At 38.9% G+C, this 13,505-nt stretch overlaps 1 protein-coding gene across 4 annotated transcripts in view; it reads left to right on the top strand.

The window, feature by feature from the left end:
* Positions 1-6,609: 6,609 nt before the first annotated feature.
* Positions 6,610-13,505, top strand: part of LOC114556692 (CUB and sushi domain-containing protein 3) — a 258,762-nt gene continuing 251,866 nt past the window's right edge. For all 4 annotated transcript variants that reach the window (XM_028579712.1, XM_028579713.1, XM_028579711.1 and 1 more), the window contains exons 1-2: positions 6,610-6,799; positions 12,689-12,911. In XM_028579712.1, the coding sequence (XP_028435513.1) occupies positions 6,709-6,799; positions 12,689-12,911 (314 nt within the window). In that variant the 5' untranslated portion in view covers positions 6,610-6,708. The remainder of the gene's footprint in view (positions 6,800-12,688; positions 12,912-13,505) is intronic.

Here is a 13,505-nt window from a genome sequence, read left to right as displayed (position 1 = left end):
TCTGCACAGACAGTAATCTGGCCACTGAGCCCTTGATGAAGACTTTCTCTCAATGTGATTATGTAAACAGGCTGGAAAGGCTGCTGGGGCTAATCAGGATTACAATTTGTCTGTGTAATTACACACTATCTACAGGGAATTTGGGGCATTATCCCACTGCCCCTTATGTTCTTGAGAAGTAGAGCAGAAGTATGAGGAAAAAGGTGGACAGTCTCCAAAAGAATCACCTGAGTTCAACTGGAGCTGGAAGGAACACTATACAATTTTCCAGGATACAGAAACTTGGAACATTAACAATTTTACTTCCTGGATTCCTAATGCCTTTTTAGTGCTGACATTTCACTGGATAGCCCTAGTGGTGTACCAAAGTAATACTCAGTCTACCCTCTGGCCTTTCGCCCACGGCTTTAGGCCTGCACCAGGCTCTTAGATGTTGCTGACAGGCCCCTGCGACAGTTGGATATAGCTTGCTGGTTCTGATTAAGTCAGTTCTTCTCAGGTATCAGTTTTAATATAAGCAGTACTCTTCGGGGAGAGAGATTGGCAATATCTTGTCTTCAGGAAGAAAAATAGCTCACCGTTTGTTGGGATTAAATGTAATAGGCTGAGCAGCAGCTGCTTTCAGAGAAAAGGCTACAGATTCAAGGTGGACTGGTTTCTGCACCTTAGGTGCAGATTTCAGAGGGGATTAAACTCTGCTAACTGAAGGCGGGTTCGCAGATGACAATGTATGCATTTATTTAGCGTCGTCCATGGTTAAAAAATAGAGAACCTGTCAAGTGAGAATGTTGTGGTTGGGATGCATTTATGCAATAGCTGTGTTTACTAACAGTTATTAGGAGGGCATTAAATGCAGCAAAGCATTTATTTTAAATGAGTTGTAACTAATAAACCAGTAGCTACATCACTGCATATACAATCCCATTATGTATTTCCTATGTGTTCCTGAAGCACAATAATATCCATACCTTTGGATATTGTTTCCTATTAATCTAGTTAAAAATTGTATTCACAGTGTACTAGGCTATATTTCCAGTTGTATTCACTCCATAACCTGTGATCAACTTAACTTCATGAATCTCCCTTCGTGGTGACCACTGCTGCTCTTGTTTGTTTCTGTGGCTGGATTTTTTATATGTGAGCGGAGAGCAGGTGGGGGAGAAGCATGCTCAGAAAAACAAAGTGGGGTGATGTGAAGGTAATTGAGGAGGTAGACTGCTTGGTGGAGGTTGCTGTGAGTCCACAGCATATTTCACAGCAATTAAAATAATAGGTGTGGATAGCGTAACAGAAACCTGTTTAGACTTTCAATTACACCACTTTGCTATCAATGTTGAGGTGGCAGCACTACATATTGCATAGTCCATCTTGTTAGAAAATACACCTAGACAGGTAGACCATGTAATCTTAGTTGCCTGTGAGATGCTCTCAGATCAGCAGCTTTGGAAATCATTGATTTCTTCATACATTCTCCATCGTGTTAATTTAACAGATGATTTGAATTTTTTCTCGTATTTTTCTGTAAGGAATGAAGTAACAGAAATGTGATCTTTCATGCAGTGTGTTTTCAACATGTGAAAAGACTTGCTCAGGCTTGTGCTGTGCATACTGCTGTGTACATTGGTCTTTGGCCCTGGCCTGTGGAGCTGCATTTATTAAAGCACTTATTCGTCAATCTTTGTCCATTTTCAGTTTAAAAGCCAGTCTAATTTTGGTCACAGGAGCATTATCAAGGACACGCAGTGCCACCGATACGAAGAAGCTGAACCTTGGCTCAGCCAATATCATCAAACTGCAGTGGCAGCAATTTAAGACCTGTGGTTACAGTCCAACCTGTGGAATCTAAAAGCTATGACAGTAGCAGTAATAGCTTCTTTGTTGTGCCACCTACTAACAGGCAATGAGTTACAACTGCAGTCTCTTTTTTGTTGTCCTTTTTATGCCTGCTCTGTGCAAAAACATTTAAAATAAATAAATTGTAAAAAATAATTTATAACAGAAGTATATTTTCTACAGAATTCTAGGACGAGTACAGTTCATACTGCTTGGAGTGCCCTTGTGTGTTCTCATGTTTTCTACAAAAAAAAGCAAGAGGATGATGCAGAGGCCAAAAGAAAATTAGCAATGTAGGTTGACTAAAACTCGAGTTAGAGCTGCAGTGATTAGTTAATTAATCGATTGGTCGATCAACGGAAAGTTAAGCAGCAGCTATTTTGAATTTTGATAATCAAATAAACATTTAAGTCATTTTCAAGTAAAAATCACAAACATTTGCAGGTTTCAGTTTCTGAACGTGACTATTCAAAGCTTTTCTTTGCTGAGTATTTTTTCGTTTTGGACTGTTGATTGAATAAAACAGGACTTTTGAAGAAATCATCTTGGGCTGTGGGAAATTATAACAGGCAGTTTTCACAATTATTTGACATTTTGTAGACAAATGATTAATTGAGAAAATAATTGGTAGATTAATTGATAATGAACACAATCGTTAGCTGCAGCCCTAACTTGAGTCTTACTACTAATAATAATAATAGAAATTTACATATCTGTTTTTATATACTTGTTTGTATGAGTTATTTTGAGCACTTTAGCTAACTTTTCTGATGGCAGAAGCCCCAATGTTAAGACCAGGTTATAGATGTTTAGAGAGGAAACTGAATTGTATTTCTATTTGAGTTTTAAATATATGCTGCAGGTTAGTGTGTGACAAAGCATGTTCAATTCTTATCAATTCATTTATGTGATCTAACAGGTCGCACAAATATTTGATGGGAAACTCCCAAAACACAAATGGCAAGAAAAACAATCTATCAAAAATCTGTAACACTCATTGCCTCCAGGTGGTGCAAAATAGCTGAATGCCTTCTTTGCCTGTGAGATCGACATGTTAACATCTGCAGGTAAACTCCTGCCACCGTTACTTTTCTTTCTTAAAAATGGAGCAGGTCAGCACGTATAGAATTGCTCTAACAATTTTCTGGAGAATCTGCAGGCAGCTGAATGTTAATGAGACACTTTGTAAGTTTATGATTGAGTTTCAAGTGAGTTCCAAGAGGTGCGTTCCATCTAAAAAACATATCCTCACTATGTGAACAGGCTGTTAAGTGGAAAAAGGTGTTTACATGGAAATTGAAAAACAGTTGAGTATTGTTTCAGCCTCTGTGTTTGTCTTTAGATAGAAAAAGACTTGTGTTGATGTTATTGTTTGTTTGGAAGATTGGAGGCTAGAGAGACAGGCGTCCTATTAGATGTGTTGTTGGCTCACAGTTTTGTGTTGTACAGCAGCTCTCACAGTGGTGGCCTGGCATCAGGTGCAATATGGCTCAGTAGCACTTTGTGAAGATATTGGTGTCCAGCCATAAAATACTGTATCTGCTGGGAAGGGGCTAAAGCACCAGCAGCATGCAGACGCTGGGAAACAGTTATTACACTTGGCTATTCACACACACAACTTCTGTTATTTCCTTGTGCAATGGGGTGCGTTTGGTGTGTGTATTCATGCACGTGCTGGCTGGATTTCAGCGTGGCATTGTATTTGATTTTAGTATTTCTCACCTCAGTGGTTGGCAATTTAATACCACCAAATGGAATATTTCAGAGCCCTTTTCCAAATTGCAGTGACACACTCATGAGGTAATAGTCATTCGCTAGAAAGCCTCGTTTCTGTTTCTGTTGTATGGAGCCCATTTCCCTTTCATCGAGCATGCAGACAAGCGTAGTGCGGGGCTGCGATTATGCACATTCTATCAGTATGAATTGTGAAGGTGCAGCACAGCCATGCAGAAAAAAAAAAATCCTTCTCTTTGGGGACATCAATTTCAGATTTCTGTCTACTAAGGTTGCTGTCTAGGCCCTTGCAGTCAACATTGTTGTATTCCTGGTTGTGCTGATGAAAAATTATTTTCTCTTCCCCCGATAGTTAATGTCTGTGGCTCGGAGTACAGCTTGTTGTAGATCTAAGAGAAAAGTGCTTGGATTTCTAAAAGCAAAATTACTTCTAAATATAGCTCGTAAGTGCTGCAGCAGCTCTGATTTGTTGGGGCAGACCCTGAAGATTCATGATCTGAAGGGATGACAGCAGACAACCAAGCAAAAGTTTTTTTCTACCTTGCACATTTCCTCTGATTAATGGTTATGTTCAATGTTCAACACAATCTATAATTTTAATTTCCTCTTCTTTTTCTGGATTTTATGAAATCAATACTGAAGGGAGTGTCTATGTATAACATTAGCTACTGTTTCTCTGTGGAAGTGCGGATACTTTGCAGTGAATGAAGCCTACCAGGATGTTTGTTGACCTTTGTTTTGCTTGGTAAGGGCTCTATCTTTCCAGTCGGTGTTCTGTAACCAGGCGTCACTGATGAATATCTCTGTATTGGCTGACTCACCCTTAAGGTCAGGTGCAAATCAATGCAGGTTTTTTTGTGCTCTAACTTTGATTGCTCGGCTTGGTGCTGTTGCCTTTCTCCCCTCTGTTTATAATAGGTCATCATCATGAATAATGATGAAATGCCATCCGGAAGAAGAGGTGTCCTTGACTAAGAATACACTACAGTCAATTGTGAGTAAATGAAGTATCAAGCAGGGAGAAAGAAAATAATACATGCCAAAAATAATTCAAGGAGAGGAGCTTGAATGTGCATAGCTCAGTAGGCTTGTGGATATTGGGCTTAGGATTTGTTTGAAGAAAGATACTGTGATGTATGAAGGGTGAAGGCAAAACACTTTTCATGCATAGATTGACTGGTGGTCCAAGTGGTGTTCAAAACAATGCTTGTTTCTTTTTAAATCTCTGAAATGTAGCATTTTAGTATTGTTTTGTTATTCATGTAGTCGTGTATTGATTGAAATTGCTGTGAATATGTATGCACAGCATGAGAATTTGCATTTAAGTCATACACTTCATTTATTTTTCAAATTTGTGATAGTTGATACGCTGACCCTTGCGTCCTCATACAGTCCCTATTAATTAAACATACAGAATATTTATGCTCCTTTTTATTCCTCTTTCTCATATTCAGTATATTTCAGCAAATATATCTATATGACTTAAAAAATAAGGTATGTATATCAACCCACACACACGGTTCTTGTCAGAGATTCTAGCAAGTCACTTATTGCAAGTTTAGTTAAAAAGACCTTTTGGGGAGGCTCAGCACAAGTCGCTACTTAACACTATTATCTTTTTTTAACAGGTGTATTAGCAACTTGTATTAGCAGGCTCAGGTTAAAAAGTCTTAAAGAATCTTAAATTAATCTTACACACAGTAGTAATAATACATAATAACTTGAATTATACCTCTGTGAAGTAGGAAAGCATTCAGTGAAATGTTCAGCTTTTTAAAATAAATGTAATTGTCCTTGAAACATAAAAATGTCATGAGTGTGTCAGAGCTCAAAGACTGAAGGAACAAGCACCTGGTACTATTACAAAGTGATATATCCAGGTGTGTCTGACACGGCAGTAGTTCAGGTGGTAGAGACTGTTGTCCATTGGTCATATGGTGGCTCAATCTCAAGCTCTTCCTGTCCATTTGTTGAAGTGTCCTTAAGCAAAACTACCAACCCCAAATTGTTCCAGATGGGTGTGTTAAAAAGTGCATGTCACTTAGGTCAAAAGTATCTGCCAAATGGCCCAATGTAACGTAATGATACAGTTTAACAATGTAACATCCTTTCTTCTGACACTGTAGACTTTGTGTGGTTCATTTATAGTGTCCAATAGACCTTGCCAAATGTCTTTACAAAGAGCCCCGCAGCTGAGGTCCTTTTGCTGTTTTGTTTGTCCCCACATCACAATAATGTTAAAGTGCTCATATTATGCTCATTTTCAGGTTCATAATTGTATTTAGAGGTTGTACCAGAATATGTATATTTATGTGGTTTAATTTTTAGAAAACACCATATTTTTGTTGTACTGCACATTGATGCAGCTCCTCTTTTCACCCTGTGTGTTGAGCTCTCTGTTTTAGCTACAGAGTGAGGCATCTCACTTCTGTACTATCTTTGTTGGGAGTCACACATGCGCAGCAAGTACTGCTAGCTAGTCAGTTGCAGAGTATGAGGGAGTGCCATGCTAGCAGCTAGGTGAGCATTACAAGTGTGTTACAAAGTGTACGTTTGTCTCTGAAGTAAAGGCTGGACTACAACAGAGCAGTTTGGAGCAGTTTGTGAGCACTGTTTTTTTTCTGGAAGATGGTAAGTCCATAATGGGTTGACTTTGGGCTTTTTCACTTTGTAAACCTATAACGTGCACAAAAAGATATATAACACAATAAAGGAAAGGGGAAAAGCCAAAAAGCATAATATGAGCACTTTAAGACATGTTTCTTAGAAAGACCCCAAGAACAAACTGTCTTTGATATAAAATGCATCAGTATTGTTGCTTTCCAGATGGTCACTATCAGTACTTGAAGTGGTTACGTTACGCAGTACCGGCACTTCTACATTTTACTCTTAAAGCGTACCTGCACTTTTTCTTGCGTACCACTACTTCTCGTATGTAGCCAGGACTCTACCACTGACAGAGAAAGCGTCAGTGTCAGAGAGATTGACCCTAACGTTACATAAACTACACTACCCAGGGGGCACTACGTGGCTTCCCTCAGTTCGGAAAAGCTGTCTGATGCCTGCAGCCTGACCGTAACAGATTTTTCACTGCTGAAAACCTAGAAACTAAAAAGAAGTGTGTCAAGTTTGTAAGTCGTTATGTTAGCCTGGCTTCAGAAAGGTACTAAAAGAACACATATGCCAGAGCCAGACACGTCAACAGAGGTCCAAGTCCAACCAGAAACATCAGGTACGATTCATGAGCTTCAAACTAACGTTAACGTTGATATGAGCGGAACAGCTAGCATTAATGAGGAGTCTGCAGCTACCAACCTTAACATATCCTTAGTCAGTCACACCGATGTCAACAATAACGTGAGTAACGAAACACATGGATGGCCTGACTGTTGGTCAAGGGACCAAATGATGTATTTTTGCTAAGATAACAAACTGGGCTGCAAAACATGTAGCAGCATCCTGTCACTTGCTGGCCAGACAGAGAGGGGACTGAAGCTGTCAAGAGAATGACACACACACACACACACACACACACACGCACACACACACACACACACACACACACACACACACACACACACACACACACACACACACACACACACACACACACACACGATTTGTTTAAATAAATACATACATTTATGTTGTTAATAAATAGCAATAAGTTGTTGTACCAGCAATATCTCCAAGTTTTGTTTTTCACTGTAGAAATCTCAAATGTCATAATGATTTGCCAATGCAAGAGAGTACCAGCACTCTTTTTTTTCCACTTCAAGTCACTATTCACAAGTAACTGATCAACTGTCCAAAGAATCTTTAGTTGAAGACCTAAATGCCACTTTGAGAAAAAATATGCTCCATCGTTGCTCTATTAATTCATTTAGTTTACCAGTTTACACCAACTGATGCCAAAGGGGGGCACTACCACATTTCTTTTATTGCTTGTACAATGAATGCCATTAATCAGTGCACAAAAACGTTCATTTCAATATTACTCCGATTGCTCTAAGCCACAGGGTTTTGTTGGATTAGATCGTTATTGTCTCTTTGGAAAAATTGTTTTGGACATGCCAGCTGCCACATAAACCAGGGACAATAGACAGTCGATAAAAGACAAATACAGCACAATAGACAGCAGATAAATCCAATACAGTTTAAGGAGAATATAGAAAATGGCATACAATAAATTTGCCAAACTAAGTGCTGCAGTCTTCCATCAGAATTCAACAGTTTCACTGCCGGGGGAAGAAAACAGTTTGTCTAGCAGTTAAACCTGCCCTGCGAGATCCTGAAGCAATTACCTGAAGGGAGCAGGTCAAACTGTGAATGTTTATTTTCCAAGCCTGTTTAATCATGGTCTGTTCAAAAATAGTCAATTGGGATGGGCAATCTTTCAAACCCATCAGCAATCATCCATTACCCAACGGTCTGTTTGTCACTCGTAATAATGTGGATGGCAGTAAAGGACTCCCCTCCTCCCCTCTCTCTGCTGCACATAATCATTTCTCTTTATGGCCCAAATACAAATCTGCATTATTGGTGGAGCACAACATATTGGCTGTTTACTTTTTTAAGGGGCACCTATCCCTTCATTTTCTTTCATGCTAACATAAACCTTAAATAACCCATTTAACCTGCAACAAATTATATTATCAATACCCTCTATGATGCATAATGCATTTTGTTTTCAAAATCAATCTTATTCCTCTTCCACACGTTGTACAGCACTGTGGTTCATTACCTGGTTCATTCTGCTGAACATGTCTTTATTCTCTGGACAAAGAAAAGAGAATCACATTCAGTAGTCTTGTTTCACTCTTTGCATTAGTGAGAAGCTCAGCAAGGCCAACAACAACATATAAATACGCATGCATCCACGCACAAACACGCACTCATTCAATTTAGACTGACAAAGAGACAAACACCTTCAGAAATCTCATCAGTGTGGGAGACAAACTGCCATTTCGCTCAGCAAGCATAACAATCAGTTTTAGGCATCAAAAGTGTGTGTGAAAATGTGGTATTTGTGTGTAGGTATATAAAAAGGCCAGGGGTAAATGTAACTATTTGAGGAACAGCTGGGGCCATTCTAGAGCTGTCTGTCAGCCAGCCTGGCTGCCTGCTGAGGCTCGTATTTTTTCCAGACTTGTGCGTTATGATACTGATTCATATTTCTGAACCGCATTTTCCCCACTGTGCAATCGCAGCATGTTGTTAATTTGGTTTCTCATCACAATTTATGGTCGGTGTTGCAGCATGGCGCTAACATGGGGTCGTAGAAAACCCTGGGGAGTGCGTTTTACAATTGAAGTGATGATAGAGGTCGGAACAGGCAACTAAGTGGTGACAGTGGAATTCAAAGAAGACATACTGTAGGTGTAAGTGGTAAATGGATTTAATGCTTGTCCTCTCTCCTGTACAAGGAAACACGTGTTGTTCCTTTGAAGTAACAAGATGAATGTTTACAACAATGTTCTTTTTATAGATACAGCTATTATGGAGACAACAGTGCTTAACATATTACAAGCTCTTATGATTCACAGCATTGAAAAGATGGATTCTAATTCATAATGGATAACTTAAAAAAAGGAAAAACAAGGGGGGGCAATAGATGTGTGTGTGTGTGTGTGTGTGTGTGTGTGTGTGTGTGTGTGTGTGTGTGTGTGTGTGTGTGGGGGGGGTGGCAATTGGCTCAAATGGCAGTAAATGAAAAAGTTGAGTGAGATGAAGAGAGGGTAAGAAAGGAAGAGGTGAGAGAAGTGCAGTGATGCTGAAGGATGAAAGGAATACATGTATCTGACAAGGAAAAAGAGGGAGAGAGGCGGAAAGAGGCAAACAGATATATCGGCAGTGAGCATCTGTTCTGTCATCTTCAGGGCATCAGAACAATCAGCAACACAAACATTGCTAAGTAGTTCAGTTAGTCATCTAATGCTTGACAAACAACGAAATATTTCAGGGACTAATAGAGCTCTATGGGTGCTGTCCTTGATGTAGTTCTAAGTTCTGAGTGATACAAGAGAGCCTCAAATAAAAGCAGTAATACATGATTTTTCCATCTAAAAGTGTGTGGCTCTAATTGCTACTGGGCATCTCTCTGTGCTCTTATCTTCAACCAGGATTGCTTTAGGTATGTGTTATCCTATGGTTAGCTGCAGTTGTGATTGAAAATTGTGATATAATCTAACCACAACTCAAGTTTAGTTCATCATTACATAGCAGTGATTAAAACATTGTCTCTGGTTTCATAAATTTTTTACTTAGCTGTTTTGACAGTCTCACTCTTACAAATCAAATTGTTAGAAGTTATAGTTCTATTGTAACATTTAAAGGGGTATTTCAGCAATTTAGTATTGCCATTTCCAAATAAATTAGGGGATTAAAATCAAAGCAACAGAGAGGAAAAAGATCTCCTGAATTTTAGTGCTAGTATGGGTCAAGTTTCAATACACTGGATCCTACATTTCCCACAATGCTTCTGAATAGTATCTTTAATTAGAGCCTCCCTGCCTCCTAAATGCCCACTTCTTTCAAACCCCACACCTCCAATTAGTAACTTCCCGTTATAAAGCCTCATGCCCACACGAGATAACCCTGATGAAAGCTCCCTCCAGAGACATTATACAACTGTTTCCGGCTGAGTAGTACTCCTCGTAAAAAGGTAACTGAATACATCTTTGTTGCTGACGGCGTTACTGTTGGATATTTACAATTGCATCATCCCATGGCCAGGTAAAATTTTAAATGTAATAAAGGACAATGTATTCATAATTATGTTCATAAATACGGAAGGGGTGACATTCCGAGATAAACAATAGACTGAAACTTACATCAGTATTCAAATAGTGTGTTGTTATGCATTTCTGCCCTCATAATAATCTGATCATTCTGCTTTTTCTAAACTGTAACTAGAGCAGCAACTGCAGGTGGGCTCACTTTCAGTAATCGACATGTCTCTCTCAAACTTCTTTTTCAAAGCCATTTTAAATAGACAATATGGGAGTGCATTATTCTGTCATGTCTTCAAGTGCTCTTCATTAGCTGTAACTTACTATTTTACATAAACCCAGTCAAACTACTTCATTCAGAAACACAAGCAAAATGTAGCTGCTAGGAAAATATGTTGGTGGCTCTTTTGGTGGCAGCTTTGTAAAAATAAAGGCAATGTGGATCCAACATCTAACAGGTAGGCTCTATTTCAGTTCATTATCTTCAAGAATGTGTGACAACTTAAAGTAACTGACAAGAGAAACATGCAACAAATCTCTATGTACAGACCACCAAGCAATAACAAATATCACAGTAGCTTTTAGTCAAACATGCTGCCACATTGCAATTTCTCATCCACACTTTTACAGTCATACTGACAACTTTGTTTGATCAGTGACAAGGGCTGTCCTGCTAAATGCGATTTTCCTGAGAGTGTCACAGGTTGGATCATGTTGTCCCTGTAGGCGGCGCATCAATGCTGCAAATTTGCCATGATTACCCTCAATAGTGGCTTGAAAATTTGCTATTTAGACATGCAACACACCTTGGTGGGTTTCCCCCACTGCATTTAGAGCAGCAGCTCATCACCAGGCACACCATCATGAACCTATATGGGCATGATATATACTGTATCCATAGCTGAATCTATAAGAAGGTCAGGTCACTTGATCACTGGATACAGGAGGAGTGAATTGGTCTCAGGGGCAGGTCAGTTATCTACACAATAGGTGGAGATATACTGTACTGTCACAGACTCTGGGTCAGGACCACTGTGAGGATAATATCCTGAAAGGTATTGCAAGATGTAAAGATTGTGGAAAAATGTTCCAGAGAATTATCATATTTGTGATAACAGAGTTGATTTTTGTGAAATATAAACAGCTGCAAGGCTTTTATCCAAAAATAATAAAACAGCTTGACAAGAGGGAAATGAATTGTCAGTTTGTCTCAGATTTTAACCATTTTGTTTGCTCACATCTATATATTAGAAGCCATACATATTATCAGGAAAAAATACTACTATTTTTCTAGCTCAGCTCCATAGCCAAGTGATTTGATTTTTCACATACAGCAGTGCGTGTGTATGGCCAACACTATGCAACGCATCCTTTACTTACTGAGTGTGAAAAGCTAATTACACTAGGAGTAAATTGTGTGTGTGTGCATGTGTGGGGGGGTAAACCATGCATCTTAATTAAGTTTGCATTTCATTAGACAACGTGCAACATAGCCTCAAATAAAATGGCACTTTTTTGCAGTGTGTGGGACCTGTTCATACATTGTTTGTGTAAGTGTGGGAGTACACTGGATGTGGAAATGTAGAAGAATAGGTGTGATTGTGTGAGAAAAGGGATACTGTGATGTCTGTGCATGAGTGAGACAGATTATGTTTGTGTATGTGTTTGAGTTTGCTCATTTACATTAACACCACAAAGGTTAGCCAAGCAATCAGGTTATTGTAGTTTCAGAATGATAGTATAATGCTTAACCTAATATGTCAAGGGTATTGATTTTCAGCAAGCCAGTGCAGTAAGGTGCAAATATATGTTCTCTGGGCTGTGAAACAGAGTGTAAAGGGCCTGTGGCACTAAATTGGAAGACCTTGCTTGTTGCTTGTCTCTGGGGTCTTTCTGACCCACTGGAAAGAAGTGGGCAGTAATGATACACCACTAGCTTTTTGTTCAATACAGCATTGAAAAACATCACAGTAGTCCTCAATTATGCATTTCTCGTCCATAATGAAAGCAGTAGTTGTTGCAACCTCGGCTCTTCTTCAGCTGGTTGCCAGATTTCCCTCACAGCTTCTGCCAGCTTAGAACAATGTGAATTTCACAAACAATTTGTTCTCAGTTGATGAAAAATTGCACCTGGACTTTACAAGGTGCACACAGTTGTTACAATAAAAATGATACTTGGAATAGCATCTGTACAGGCCTATTTAAACGTTTTAAAGCCATTCTGTTTATTTATTGCTGCTTGCACCAGTCAAAATTAAGTACATTTTCCAGAAGGACCTCTACAAACTATTCCTTTTCTTCTATGTGTTTGAGCATTTTAAGTTTTTTTTTTTTTTTATCTCCTAATGCACACTGTTTGTTTGATAATGAATGTTTTCCTTTCTTTCCAGGTTTTATCCATACTTGCGGAGGCACTTTAAAAGGGAGGAACGGAACAATAGAAAGCCCCGGGTTTCCATATGGATATCCAAATGGAGCAAACTGTACCTGGGTGATTGTTGCCGAGGAGGGAAGCAGAATTCATATAGTTTTTCAATCTTTCGCTGTGGAGGAGGAATATGACTTTTTATCTTTGTATGACGGGCATCCACATCCGGCTAACTTCAGGACGAGGTAAGGAAGCAGCCTTGAGGCCATGCATTTTGAAGGCTGTGTTTGAAGGCTGGCAGACAGGGATGGGAAGTAAGAGGGAGGGAAGTCTTCAATGGTCACTTCTAAAGGAAGGTTTCATCTCTAATGTACACATCACAAAGTTTATTCTTGTGTGGATTGGGCTGTGTCCATTCTTTTCTGAAATGGTTTTGTACAGACTTTAAATGCTCTCACAAAACTGTAGAATATTCTGATTTGGATTTTACATGTAAAAAGCTCATTTTGACTAAAATGTAATATATTAATTTAACATACTGTATGCAATATTTGATACTAACTCTGGACAATGCATAGGCTATGTATTATTTTTCAGCAGTAAAAGGAAAAAAAAGTACATGATTCTTTTCAAATACAGTACTGTACAAAAAAAGTCAAAAACTATTTATTTCATGAAGCTTTAAATAGTAATGTATTTGGATTCCATAGCAAAGAAACCCATCAACCTGAAAGCTCTAAGAAGAATGTCCAGCATTTATTTCTGAATGAGCTAGCTGTGTTGATTTCAGTGATGCATGGATCAGCCAGCCACTATCCTTTATTCATATGCTTCACTGG

The sequence above is a fragment of the Perca flavescens genome, chromosome 6 (genome assembly GCF_004354835.1).
Source record: "Perca flavescens isolate YP-PL-M2 chromosome 6, PFLA_1.0, whole genome shotgun sequence".
Classification (NCBI taxonomy): domain Eukaryota; kingdom Metazoa; phylum Chordata; class Actinopteri; order Perciformes; family Percidae; genus Perca; species Perca flavescens.
Note: the sequence above shows the minus strand (reverse complement) of the source record. Positions and strands in the feature narration are given on the sequence as shown.